Source organism: Pleurodeles waltl, chromosome 4_2 (assembly GCF_031143425.1).
Source record: "Pleurodeles waltl isolate 20211129_DDA chromosome 4_2, aPleWal1.hap1.20221129, whole genome shotgun sequence".
Classification (NCBI taxonomy): Eukaryota; Metazoa; Chordata; class Amphibia; order Caudata; family Salamandridae; genus Pleurodeles; species Pleurodeles waltl.
Window position 1 is genome coordinate 843,224,800 of NC_090443.1, and position 14,633 is coordinate 843,239,432.

Sequence of the window (14,633 nt, forward strand, 5' to 3'; positions counted from 1 at the left end):
TCCCTTGTCAAACCTTAATTTCCCCTTTTATTACATACACGTCACCCCTAAGGGAGGTCCTAGGTAGCTCATAGGGCAGAGTGCTATGTAATTAAAAGGCAGGACTTATATCTTTAAGCTTTACATGTCCTGGTAGTGAAAAACTCTCAAACTCATTTTCACTATTGTGAGACCTACCCATCTCATAGGATAGCACTGGGGATTCCTTATTACATTTATTAAGTTGTAATCCCTGATTGAGAAGGAGTAGACCTGTCATATTTAGTACCTATGGAATTGTAATGACAAATCCTCTTTAATGGTAAATTTGGATTTATTGTTACAATTTTGAAAATGCACTTTTAGAAAGTTGGCATGTTCCTGCTGTTAGCCCTGCATGCCTGCAACCTCTCTCTACTACACGTCTGGGTGGGGGTGGCAGCTGGACTTGTGCATTCCCTCTAGACAGCCGCACACAAAGTGAAGCTTAGGTGTTACTGAAAGACCATCAACATCCTGATGATTGATCCTGGGCAGGATGTGAGGGAGGGGCTGACACTTAAACCTGAATAGGCAGTGTCCTGTCCACACACAAAGGGTTGCACTCACCCCCGTAGTGATTCTGGGGCCACAGCAGGAAGGGAGGACATATGTGTTATTCAAAGCCTTTCTTTGTAGTCTCCCCCACTTCTAAGGAACCTCTGGGCAAAGGGGATTGGACTTCTGACTCTACCAACTCAGTAAACTGCTGGACCTGTGGATAGTGTGCCAGGAGGAAGGACTGCTGTGCTGCTACAAGGACTGCTACTCTTCTGGACTGCTGCTCTGGAAGAACTGCTTTCTTGCTTTGCTGACCTGCTGCCTACATGCTTCCTTGACTGGGGAAGGAGGACTGGTCCTGCAACCTTCCATTTTGAGCCCAGGACCCAAGATAGACTCCAAGTGCTAGTCTGCGCAGGAGATCTGAGCCTCAGGGACATAACATGCTCCCTACAGCTCCGGAACCCATCTCCAACAAGCTCCTGGCCCCCAAGAGGCACCTCTCAGGTCCTGGGGCCTTGGAAGTGGGTTTTTGGGCTCCTGAAATCAAGCTTTTGTGCTCTTCATAATTGTGCACAAGCCCATTTCCTCTGAAACCACGACACCCTCCCTGAAGAATCAGCGCAAGCCACCTTAAGTTCATCTCTTCACACAGCATGCATCACCACTTGTGACCATGAGACTCCAGTCTGTCTGTCCACAATGCCCAGCTGTCTCTTAATGCCCACAGATCACCGCCAGTGACGCTCTCCTTGCTCCCGGTGAACTTCTTCCCCGCAACAGGACTCTTGACTCAATTCTTGAGAAAGTAAAACTTCAGTGGTACTTGGCTGGAACTGAATCCAAACCTCACTCCATTACAGTCAGCCTGAACTTTTGGATTTAACTCGGTCTAGCGCAACCAGATTACCCCGGTTAGCGCCTTACTCTTTTAAGCACTACTACTAAGTTTATTGTTTAAACATTTGTACCGTCACTTATAGTTGTTGGATGTTTGTGGTTTTCCTGTTATTTTGTTCATTAAATGAAGCTCTCTTTTTAAAAACCAGGTGTGGTATCTTTTTGTGTGGTGTTTTAATTGTTTTGCTGCTTGAAGTGTTGCACACATACTTAACACTTTGACTCGTAGGTTAATTCTGCCTTTTCTGTTCCAAGCTACCAAATGTTGAGCACATGTTAATTTATGGTGTATATCGACTTACCTTGACTATAATTGTGGTTCCTGCTTGGACAGGGTGCATACGTCTGCCAACCAGAAACCCAATTTCTAACAACTTGGATTCACCCTTGACACTGGCCTCTCCTTCAAAGAACTGGTCTTCTCCCACTCAGATGGAGACAGAATTCTGCTCTGTGGTCTTCCCAAGATCACATTTTCATCCTTGAAGAGCATTTTTTATAGCACAGCATGTCTCATCGGGGACCTTAAGAAGTTCAACAACATAACCTCAACACTTATGCAACTACACTGAATCTGTCCCGAAACCTGCATACTCTTCAGCACCAGCTGAATCACCTATAACTCCATCAAAAACCACACCACAGCTCGCACACCCCCAAAAGGAAATATCCAGGACTGAGCAGACAACTGGGTCCAGCATGACCCATGAACATAAAAGCAGTCACAAATTGTGTCATCTGCACTCTGAATCATCTCGAGGCCTCAGTTAATTTGGTAAAGGCAGAGTTGTTTGGCAGCTGCAAAGCAGGCCCTTGTCAAGGCAATCCCAGGAGAAGTTCATTGCACTTCGAACACCAAAGCACAACCCGACCTAGAGACAGCAGCACCCCAGCTATTTCTCTGTAGGCCTTGTAGGATTTGGAAATATGAGACTTGTAGAATAGAGATACTTGGCTCAGAAGAAAGGTGTTTCCTTTTGGCCTTGTTTCATATCTTAAGAACAGGAAAGCAATCCATTCCTTCACTTGCGGTGATAAAATCTACCGGGAGACTGTGTTACCGAGTGGAGACAGTCTATCCATCTAGGAAGAAGAAATTACGAATCTCTTCCCCATCCCTCTGAGCATCTTCGCTGTGTACATCCCTTGACATGAAGGTTGGCTTCAGTTGCCCCACTTACTGCTTTGTAATTTTTCATACGCCCTAGTGATTATTTCATATCTGCAGAAGCATGATTAATATATATTAGACATGCTGTTTATGTACATTTCGCACATAATAAAATAACATTTTGACTATTGTTCCCTAGAGTTGAGTGTTCAGACTCATGTAAACGTTGTTATAGTTAAAGCATAGAGCGAGGTGTTCATATTATAGAGTAAGTGCATTTGGATTCAAACTTGGGTGCCCAGTCAGTGTGTGACCATGGAAGGTAGAAATGTCAGCTACATGTCTGTGTATTCCCATTTGGTAGATGATTAAGTCAGGAATTGGGTTATGAACCGCGCATGGAAATATCCAACTTTTCACATATAATTGCATTGGAAGTGCATGAATTTTAACGAATCTCAGTCTACCTAAATTAACATTTCATATAGGAACTGTACTGTTCTAGGTGAAAGTCCCAAAAGAGGGTATTTTGTCTAGCAAGGTACTTGTCTAAATGTCCTTCAACAGTACATTATTTAATAAAATGTAAAAATGTTTCTTAAATATGTAAGCTTATAGCTTCTGAAAACAAGATGTTTTTCTGAAACTGGAAAATGCCCTGCGGAAAGCTACCTTTTTCAGAATTTGCAAAGGTTTTCTGTGACAGGAACATCTGGAATGGTAAGGTGTGTATTCTGCTAAAAGATGCTTTGCAACTGCCTTACGAGTAAAAATAACAACAAATATAACACGACATGGCATTTTCTAATCAATTTTAACAATAAGCAATAGTCCAGACAATTCGCACGGTCCATCTGGTAAAATGGCCATAGTCACCAATTTTCGCTTGTTCTCCGACGTACTTTACCATTCTCTGTGAAACTTTCTCACATCCTGTGCCCAGGGCTTTGATGTACAATACGAAGAACCTGAATAAAATATAAATAAATAAACCACAGCACATACAGCTTGCATGGCAGATGACTGCAGGGTAAGAAAGTAGGGTGAAGGCACAGAAATTTTATTCATTTATTTAGAAGCTTAGCAATGAGCTACAAGGAAGGCAGAACCCCACCCCTATTCCTGATTCCATCTTGGGGATACCTGGCCAAAAGGAAATGGGGGACGCTGAGACAGGAGTTAATTAGGAAAAGAGAAAAGTGAAGAAGAGTGGGATTTTCAGAGACGAAGACTGGAATTTTGCTGTTCAACACAAAGGAGAGCCTACAAGCAAGACATTGGGGCTTAGCAAAGCGAGGTTGTGAGCAAGGGCAGATTTACATCAATACAGAGGATGTTGCGGACAGTATGAACAATGAATGGAATTATATTGTTATGTAAAATTAGACAGTATGGAGAAAGAGTTCATAGGCACATCTTCCATGTTAGAGGAAAAGGCTGAGGGGGGAAATATTTTTTCTTTCTAAACTGGCCACAGAGAAGGGTGTCATGGCAGATTGAAAATTCAGAGAAGAGACTGTCCATATGAAGAAGGTTAGCATCAGTAAGGAAGGGACAATTCCCAGAGCAGTGCTTGTTGCCATTGGGGTACAAAGAAATGGTGAAATTGAGGATGTTGCATGGGATACCATGTTTCATGGCTCTTCTCTTCTTCAAAGGAGCATTATTAGAGCACGGAGTGTGGTTTCAAGGAATATGGTGGTGTTCCTCTGAAGCTCTGAATTGACCAGTCAGAATCAGTGACAATTAGGTGTGACTATTAGGTAGTGGCGATCGCTTTGTAAAGGTAGTGGGCGGGGGGGCCTGAGTATAAATAAATAAAAGTCACTTGCCTAAGAATGGCTGCTGCCTTTCCTCCATCTACTCTTCCTGGCAGCACGGTCCGGCAGCACATAGGCTCCCAGACTCCCCTAAGCCAATCATGACGCTGCTGCCGCCAGCGTGACAGCAGCGTCATGATTGATCTGAGCAGCCGGCTTCAACACTCAGACAAGGAGTGTGAACCAGTGCATGTTCTCCACTCGGCTGTGCAATACAGTCTGCATGTCTGTTTTGGTGGCCCAAGACGACTGTCCAGACAGTCATGCACACTTATGGTGCACGTACCACTCCTCCTCCAGCCCTCCTCCAGCCCCCTCCGGCCCAGCCCCGCCCCGCCCTAACCTGGCTCGCAATGAAAAATTTAATGACAATAACATTGTGTTATCATCATTTTATTTTTCCTTTTTTCACCTTAGCGGAGGAGCCACAGCTGCTATTAGGGAAAGTGTAAGCTGAAACAAGAATCCCGTTCTCGTAACATCAGTGATATGAACTCTAAAACTTGCAGAATTCTCTCACATCCCTAGATAGTGTGTGATTGCTCACCAAACCTAACACCATCACTCACACAGAAATGAGGCCTGCTCAGGCACCTGCTACAGCATGCTAATTAAGGTTCCTCCTGATGACAAGCTACAGAGGTCCTGGCATATTGAACCAGCTACCACAGGCCCTCCTAAATGCACTGAATGTGCAATCAGCTCTTCACGGCGGCAAGGAACTCTTGGATGGCATAAGGCTGAAGGAGTCAGGCAGAACTCCAACCAGGAGCAGCAGAGACTGCAAACACCTTCCCAATGAAGACAGAAATGAGGACGAAGATGGATTCACTTCAGGACTCTATTTTTTTGTCACAATGTTGATCAGGGACAGTGAAGAGGCTGTTGTGACAGAACGGGGAATGGAAGCCTCGGCTGTGATGTCATAACTGAAAACTAAAGTGAGGACCATATTGGATTTAGGTGATTTAGAAATAGAAGCAGCATTGAAGGTACGTCTTTCTATGCATCTGTCCTTTGTTCTTAATATTTATGGTGATTAACAACACTGATTAGACCAGATAAACTATAGCTGGAATATACATTCAACCCCAGCTCAATCTCTACAGTTCGTGTCCATATTCACCGTATTCTATCTGAATCATTTGGGGCTTGGATAGATAGTGAACTAGAATGCCTGGACTATGTGCAGATGCTAAATCTGGTTTGTGCCCAAACATTGTTCCTACACAGATGTGGTTCCTGGATGAATTAAAACGAGTAATGCTGCTGCACAATAAATACTTTTTTGATCACCTCTAATACTGCCTGCAAAGTCTCAGGCGTCTAAACAGAAATTGTCTTGGCATTTAGTCTCATGGAAGCTACAATCATCAAACCACAGAAGTTGCCCCATGATAAAATGCCCTCCAAGATGCCAGAAGTGACTCATGATAACTTGATTGACTTTATTTAACATAAAACTATCTTCTTGGTCTGTGAACTTAAGCACACTGTAGGCAATGAGAGAGGACATTAGATCAGACATTATATTACATCCTTTAAGAAATGATTGGACGCACTGGAAGATAGACTGAGAGTTTCAAAAAACAAGCGAGCTGAATTTCTTTAGTGGCAAAAAAAAGTTAAACTGCACAATAAGACTGCGGACCGGAAGCCATAAGTAAAAAAGGACAACTTCCTCTTCTCAGCCGTGCCATTAAAAAAAAATGAAGAAAGATGGTGTGATCAATCTCCTTACTACCTTGATACCTGATCTCTTGCAATTCACTTTCAAACATGCTCTGGATATTCACAGGGGTAATATTAAATGTATGAGACATTGAAAGGAGGCACAATCTGCTAAAAATTCATAGCCTACCACTTAACACATCAACAAGCACAGTAGATTCTCCAGGCTGCAAATAAAGTCCCCACAAGAATAGTGATCACAGAAATAGACATCTTCCATGACTTTTCATTTGACACCTTGCTAAGAAAAGGACATTTCTGGCTTTGGGGTTATGTCTATGGAACTGCGCCATTCACTTAGAGGTGCATAGGCCAGCTGTGATGTTTGTTACCCCAGATGGCAAAATCAAGGACTTTGATGTTCCTTACACTTTAGAAAGGCTAGCTCTCCTGTGGTAGTCACCGAGCAGGGATCACATAGAGAGAGATATAATTGGAAAGTAGAGATTCTCCCCATTCCAACAATAGTTCTAGTGTCGAAATCCGTGTTTGTGAGACTAAGACATAGCCCAGAGCACCAATGCGAGTGACCTGGCTCCTTTTACCCTCACTTTCAAACTAATGACAACTCACTGGAAGAAGATAGCCTCAGGCTGCTGAGGAAGCTGTGAAATTAATAAAAAATGAGAGCACTCTTCACATGGAGGTCATGTCAGTATGGCCGAAGAGATTGAAGGGATTTGTCACGTAATGACAATTGATAGCGCCATAAAATTAGCTTAAAAAAAGAATGTATATTGTAGCGAGCCACCCACTCCACATATATGAAGGTTTTTTGTTTAATATTCCCTCATGAGTGATAGTTTGAAGATCCTATTGAGAGCTGTAAATTGAAGGGCACACATTTGACACTTTTTTTTGCCTACTGCTTTTTACTTTCATCACACTCTGCTCGCTAAGCAAAACAAACCTGTCTGTTACACAGGCCGCCATCATTGTGCTCCCTCTCTCCGAGCAGAGGCCCCTGTGGCACTGACAGGTGCCAGTTACACTGTTCCTGACTGGAAGGTATGGAGCTTGGTCTTCTAGGCCTGCGGAAAGGGGTTGAGCTTATTCTGAGAAACAAGAATAACTTGACTTTGCACAGTGTTTCCCTAGAATAGAGAACACAGACTCTTTTAAGAATTGTGTATTTTGACAGAAAGCTTAGGCTGGAAAGTTGTTTGGTTTAATAGGCTGCCGAGATTACACTATATCCAGGATCTTGGACCCGCTGCGGCAGTTTATGGTTTTGAATGAGTTCCAGGACAGTTAAAAAAAAAACTTACCTCTAATACCTGTTTACCTCAGGATCCATCATTGTCCCTTCATTTTCATGCCTTAATCAGATTCTATGTCCATGATGGGCTGGTACTCTTAGCACTCAACTACTTTACCGAGCCGTAGGCCGAGAATTGCTAATATATATACTTGAAACTAGATGCTGTCGTGCAAATGACGTGCAAATGAATGCTACATGTGTCATGTCTTTGGTTGCTTTTTAGTTGGGAACACGGCATATTCTGGATACAATGCAGACTTCAGGCCATCACATCAACACGCTGTTCGTCTGTGGCGGCCTGAGCAAGAACCCGCTCTTTGTGCAGATGCATGCAGACATCACTGGTAAGCACCACAGAGGATGTGGGAAAGAAGAAAGTTAGTGAGTTTTGTTTTCATAGGCGGTTCAAAAAACTTTGCTTTTGGAAAAACAAATATTTCTTCTCCACAGAGCTCACTTTACGTGGTTTGCCAAAACCGTGTGGCGTAATAAAATGTTATGCCCTAAAACCTTTGAATGCACGCTTTTGCACTTGGTGCAGTGTCCCAAAGCCCTAAGGATTTCATTACGCAGAGAGCATGTTTGTCCTCACATAATTTGAGGTTAGTTTGTCCAGCTGGCTTCCTTAGCTCTTTTCATGTGTCGCTGAAATATGCATTTCTGCCCTGAATATGTTAGATAAGATGTTCTCACAAAATAACGTTTTTTTGTATTGAGCTGCATGTACACTGACAGCACCATATCGACTATCAACGTGTGGTCAAGATTGGTAGATGTGAGGTTAATAATAGTAAATCCGCACTCCCATATGTATGCTTGCTTTGCGATATGTCAGTCGCTATTCTGGTCACAATGTAATTGAAGGTCGATATTACTGGCCTCAGTATTTTTGCGTACACGTATTTAATAAAGGTGAATATTTTGATTCTCACTTTAGTGGAACATTAGTAGGATGGTTACACACACATTTCCAGAAGAGTGGGAGAAGGGAAATGTAGGACTAACATAAAAAATATGTATTTATTTGAAGTAAGATTCTGGTAACATTCTTTCGTTTTACCGTTTACCCATTTCTGAGTCTGTTTGCTGTATTGGGTGTAGCAGCAGGGCTGCTGTTCTTAGAACCAGGTAACAATCACAGATGGTAGATTTAGGGTAGCCGTTGTCTTACCATTCTAAACCCGTACATAAGGGTCTCCATTGGTGCAAATAGGACCACTCCACTCTGCACAAGGCACCTGTTGAGCACCCCCCCCCCTACAAGGGGCCAAGAGGGCATGGCACATAGACTCTTTTCATATGGCCCTACACTCTCTGATCAGCTATAACTCCCGCCCCCCCCCCCCATCCCTGCTGTTCTCACACAAGCACACAATGGTGAGAAGGCAAACCCCAGCGGGAGAATTTGTTAGCAGAGATGTTAGGACAGTCCACATCAGAAAATGGTGAGAAGCTGAACTTCTACAGAGGAGTGAGGGTATCACAGAGACCCCCATGTCACAAGAGCATATGAGACGTTTTCTCTGTGAATTACGTACTGAGATTGTATCTGTAACATTGGACTTCAAGACTTGTATGTAAGAAATCCAGAAGGTGGTGTCCGATATCGGTACTAGAGTAAATTCTTTCAAATGAACTACAGATGCCTGGACCAGAAATCATGAGATGTTCTGGCGTAGAATTCAGGCCCTGGATGAACAAAATATAGAGCTGCAAGTGAAACAAGAGGACTTAGAGAACAGAAGCAGGTGCTTAAATGTACTCTTATGAGGGATATATAGAGACACAGAAGGGGAAGACATCCTGAGCTTTACCAGAAATTGCCTTAAGGCGATCAGAGGCAAGAGAGAGGTACCACCCCATAGGCTTGATCGTGCCCACAGAATAATGTTCAGTCCAGCTGATTTGGACAATGCTCCAAATATTGTTATGCAGGCAGATTTTTTGAGGATAAGGAGGCCATTAAGTGAGTTGTGAGTAGGGGAAAGATTGAACATATCTTTAGAATTGCTAAGATTCAGTTATTCCAAAGTTGTCTTCGCTTCACTCTCAAAAACCATAAATACTTTTGGCCTATCATAGATTTCGTTCATCCTCATGTTCCAATGGAAGGAGTTGCAAGATCCCTTTCTGAAGCAATAGCCCTTATGAGACATTCTCTGGAAACTGATCATCCTGATGCCTCCTAGAAACCACATACAGGTCACCCCAAGCAACAATCCTCCCCTCCCTCCTAGCACAGATGGCTCATCAGGAAATGCACACTTCACCCCAGCTCCTTTTATGTCACTGTCTAGTATGAGGTGCAACCAGCCCAACTGTCAAACTGACCCAGACAGGGGATCCACAAACAGGCAGAGTCACAGAAATGGTATTAGCAAGAAAATTCTCACTTTCTAAAAGTGGCATTTTCAAACACACAATCTTAAAATCAACTTTACTAAAAGATGTATTTTTAAATTGTGAGCTCAGAGACCACAAACTCCACATGTCCATCAGCTCCCAAAGGGAATCTACACTTTAATCAGATTTAAAGGTAGCCCCCATGTTAACCTATGAGAGGGACATGAGAGGGACAGGCCTTGCAACAGTGAAAAACAAATTTAGCAATATTTCACTGTCAGAACATATAAAACACATTACTATATGTCCTACCTTAACCATACACTGCACGCTGCCCTTGGGGCTACCTAGGGCCTACCTTAGGGGTGCCTTACATGTAAGAAAAGGGAAGGTTTGGGCCTGGCAAGTGGGTACACTTGCCAAGTCGAATTTACAGTTACAACTGCACACACAGACACTGCATGATTACAGAGCTACTCATGTGGGTGGCACAATCAGTGATGCAGGCCCACTAGTAGCATTTGATTTACAGGCCCTGGCATCTCTAGTCCACTTTACTAGGGATTTACTAGTAAACCAAATATGCCAATCATGTATAAGACAATTACAAGGAGCACTTGCACTTTAGCACTGGTAGTAACAAAAACAGCAAAATCAGAGTCCAGCACACATCAAGAACCAGGGGAACAGAGGCAAAAAGTTAAGGGATACTGTTGGACCTGGCTTTTTGGACAGGGACATCCCCAAACTTTTTGCCTCCTTCCTCCTATTTTTTCTGACCTGTTGTTGTTGGCTTTTGACCTCTGGGCACTTTACCACTGCTAACCAGTGCTAAAGTGCATATGCTCTCTGTATAAATTGTACTACTGATTGGTTTGTCCATGATTGACTATTTAATTTACTTGTAAGTCCCTGGTAGAGTGCACTACATGTGCCTAGGGCAGGTAGATTAAATGCTACTAGTGGGCCTGCAGCACTGGTTGTGCCACCCACCTCAGTAGCCCCTTAACCTTGTCTCAGGCCTGCCATTGCAAGGCCTGTGTGTGCAGTTTCACTGCCACTTCGACTTGGCATTTAAAGGTATTTGCCAAGCCTAGAACTCCCCTTTTTCTATACATAAGTCACCCCTAATGTGTGCCCTAGGTAACCCCTAGAGCAGGGTGCTGTGTGGGTAAAAGGCAGGACATGTACTTGTGTGGTTATATGTCCTGGTAGTGTAAAACTCCTAAATTCGTTTTCACACTACTGTGAGGCCTGCTCCCTTCATAGGCTAACATTGGGGCTGCTCTCATACATTGTTGAAGTGGCAGCTGCTGATCTGAAAGGAGCAGGAAGGTCATATTTAGTATGGCCAGAATGGTAATATAAAATCCTGCTGAATGGTGAAGTCGAATTTAATATTACTATTCTAGAAATGCCACTTTTAGAAAGTGAGCATTTCTTTGCACTAAAATCTTGTTGTGCCCTTCAATCCACGTCTGGCTAGGTTTAGTTGACAGCTCCTTGTGCATCCACTCAGACACACCCCAAACACAGGGTACTCAGCCTCACTTGCATACATCTGCATTTTGAATGGGTCTTCCTGGGCTGGGAGGGTGGAGGGCCTGCCCTCACACAAAGGACTGCCACACCCCCTACTGGGACTCTGGCAGACAGGATTGAGCTGAAAGGGGGCTTGGTGCATTTCTTAGAGACTCTTTGAAGTCACCCCCACTTCAAAGGCACAACTTAGTATAAAACAGGGCCTCTGCCCTACCTCATCAGACACTTGCTGGAGAAAAAACCTGAACCAGAAACTACATCCTTCCAACAAGAACTGCCTGGCTGCTCAAAGGACTCACCTGTCTGCTTTCTACAAAGGACTGCTGCCTTGCTGTTGGCCTGCTGCCTTGCTGAACTCTTGTCTGGCTGTGAAAGTGCTCTCCAAGGGCTTGGATAGAGCTTGCCTCCTGTTCCCTGAAGTCTCAGGACCAAAAAGACTTCTCTCTTCCTCTTGGACGCTCCGTGCGCCGAACTTTTCGACGCACAGCTTGTTCCGCGGCAAGAAAAACGCCGCACACCGACGCTGATCAACGCGACGTCTTCGGGAAGACCGAAACTTTGACGCACGGCCTCGCAAGGACAACGCCGCCCGACTTCCCGGGAGAAATCGACGCGACGCCTGCCGTGAGATCAAAACTTTGACGCACGGCCTCGCAAGGACAACGCCGCCCGACTCCGCAGGAGAAATCGACGCGACGCCTGCCGTGAGATCGAAACTTTGACGCACGGCCTCGCAAGGACAACGCTGCCCGACTTTCCAGGAGAAATCGACGCAACGCCTGCCGTGAGATCAAAACTTTGACGCACGGCCTCGCAAGGACAACGCCGCCCGACTCCGCCCGAGAAATCGACGCGACGCCTGCCGTGAGATCGAAACTTCGACGCGCAGCCCCGCAGAACGACGCGCAGCCGGAAAACAAGCAGGAAAATCCACGCACAGACCCGGGACATCTGGTACTCCCCGCAAACCACAGTAAGAGACTGTCCGCGCGCCGGAAGACGACGCCCGACTCCCCGCGTGGAAAATAACGACACAAGTCCGTGTGTGCTGAGGAGAAATCGACGCACACACCAGTTTTCCACGCACCTCTTCTCCTGTGGCCCTCTGAGGAGATTTTCCACCAGAAACCAGGTACTTTGTGTTTGAAAGAGACTCTGTTTACTTTCTAAAGACTTAAGACACTTTCTATCACTTTTCAGTGATATCTTTACAAATTCGTATTGCAACTTTGATCGTTTTGACCTGAAGATACCCAGATAAATATTTTATATTTTTCTAAACACTGTGTGGTGTATTTTTGTGTTGTTATGCTATGGTGTTGTATGATTTATTGCACAAATGCTTTACACATTGCCTTCTAAGTTAAGCCTGATTGCTCGTGCCAAGCTACCGGAGGGTGAGCACAGGCTGATTTTGGATTGTGTGTGACTTACCCTGACTAGAGTGAGGGTTCTTGCTTGGACAGAGGGCAACCTGACTGCCAACCAAAAACCCCATTTCTAACATTGGTGATCAGCGGTGAGGATAGGACTTGTGTTTGTGCAGTGACATACAGTAGCTAAGTATTTCACTACCTACCCACAGTTGAAGGTCAACTTGATTTTTCATCTTTTTTCGCTTTTGATTCTCTGATGTCCTCCTGGATATACTATTGATATTTTGGACTTTGGATTTTGGTTTTTGCTGGTAAGATCTTATCAGAATGGGATTGCTTACCTACTCATTCTTTGTTCGTACTGATCACCTCACTAAGGCTGACCTAAGGGAGCTTTGCAGAAAATGGGGCCTTCCTGTAGCAAGGAGATCTACTAAGGCGGAGATGCTCCATCACTACAATGACTAAGTACCCCTCAGAGGAGGAGGAGGACTACGCACATGAGGAGGAAGACTACTCAGATGAGGAGGAAGACTACTCAGAGTTGGACAGTGACCCAGAAATAGATGAATGGCTCCGAGGTCAAAGGCGACAGGAGCAACAATTAGAGGAGTATCTTGCAGAGGTTGAGGCAAAAAGACTCTTAGCCCTGGAAGAAGAAAAGATTGCAGCTCAAGAGCTGAGCTGTAAAGAGCTGAAACTGGAGGCCGGAAGGGCTGAGTCCAGTTCAGATGGTGGCAGCAAAAATCTTGCATCTAGTACTGCTGAAGAAGGGCACAAGCCCAGAGATGTGGTGCCCAACTTGAAGAAGGGAGTTGACACACCCCAGGCAGTTCAAGGGTATGAGGTAGTTCCCGTTATGCACAGGGTCCCTGAGAAGGATTGGGGAACTGGCACAGGGAGTCATATTCCTACTGGGGGGAGGGACACTTTACTGACTCTAGCAGAGAGTGACAGAGAAAAGGGTTCCCCCCTGGTGGACGTCCTGGATATAGAGTGTAGAGACATCCCAGAAGAGTATGGATTGAGTGTCAGGGACAGACAGATACTGTCTCACCAGTCTCAGGAGGGTGAAGTAGAGTGCTTTTCCAAGGTTGAGTTACTGGGTGGTTGGGTGAAGGGTACTGTGGTTAATACATGTGAAGGGCAGAATGATGTAATTGCTGGACAGCATATGTCTGGTCCTTATTTTCCAGAGCTACGCCAACACCAGGTGGAGTGTGAGTTCTCTGACCCCAGGGAACTTACAATGGAGGCAGACTTCTGGGTGAGTACCAGAGAGTCTGAAGAGGCATTTGGGGGTGCTCCTGAAGGGAGTGGTCTAGGTGGTTCCCAACCGAGTGAGGTGGGAAAGGATTGTAGTGTCCCAGGTAGGTCCCAGGTCCTAGAGGGTTCCATGAGGGAACACCAGGAGGGAAGCCTAGCCTGTACCGTAGGGCCATCTTTTGAGGGAAGCCCCGCAGTGTCAGAAGAACTTGGGGGGGTGACTGTAGCCAGCATCCCAACAGTTCTGGTGTCTGGCAGTACCCCTCCTAGTGAGGGGGTGCAGAAGTCCAGACATAGGGTTGAGAGGGGGTTGCAGACCCCAGTGGAGGACCTTGAGAGTCAGGGGACAGCTCTGAGAGCAGAGCCCCCCAGGAATGACCCAGGTGAAACCGTTTCTGGTTTGGGGGAAACCCAGACTCTGCCGGATGGGCAGAGGTCGGGAGACCTGCGCCAACCAGACTCTTGTGTGACCCTTGGGGACGGTATGTCCCTTGTGGGGGGTGAGAGTGCCCCCCAGGAAGTCCTGGCATGCCAGGCAAAGATTCAACCTCAGGGTGGTGACTCTAGGTTGGTTACCCAGGTTCAGAGGTTAAACTCTGACCTGGTGGGAGGTAGATGTGCCTCCCAAGAAGTCCTGCTGTGCCAGGCAATTGTCCAACCTCAGGGTGTTGACTCTGGGTTGGATGACCAGGTTCAGAGGTTAAACTCTGACCTGGTGGGGGGTAGGTGTGCCCCCCAGAAAGTCCTGGCGTGCCAGGCAATTG

The 14,633-nt window shown here is 45.3% G+C and overlaps 1 protein-coding gene across 5 annotated transcripts in view; it reads left to right on the forward strand.

Annotated features, from left to right (window-relative positions):
* Nucleotides 1–14,633, forward strand: part of FGGY (FGGY carbohydrate kinase domain containing) — a 1,529,104-nt gene that overhangs the window by 1,213,464 nt on the left and 301,007 nt on the right. For all 5 annotated transcript variants that reach the window (XR_011202985.1, XM_069232576.1, XM_069232575.1 and 2 more), the window contains exon 13: nucleotides 7,566–7,686. Coding sequence is in view for 4 of the 5 variants with exons in the window: in XM_069232576.1 (XP_069088677.1) it covers nucleotides 7,566–7,686 (121 nt within the window). In the remaining variant the exon portion in view is untranslated. The remainder of the gene's footprint in view (nucleotides 1–7,565; nucleotides 7,687–14,633) is intronic.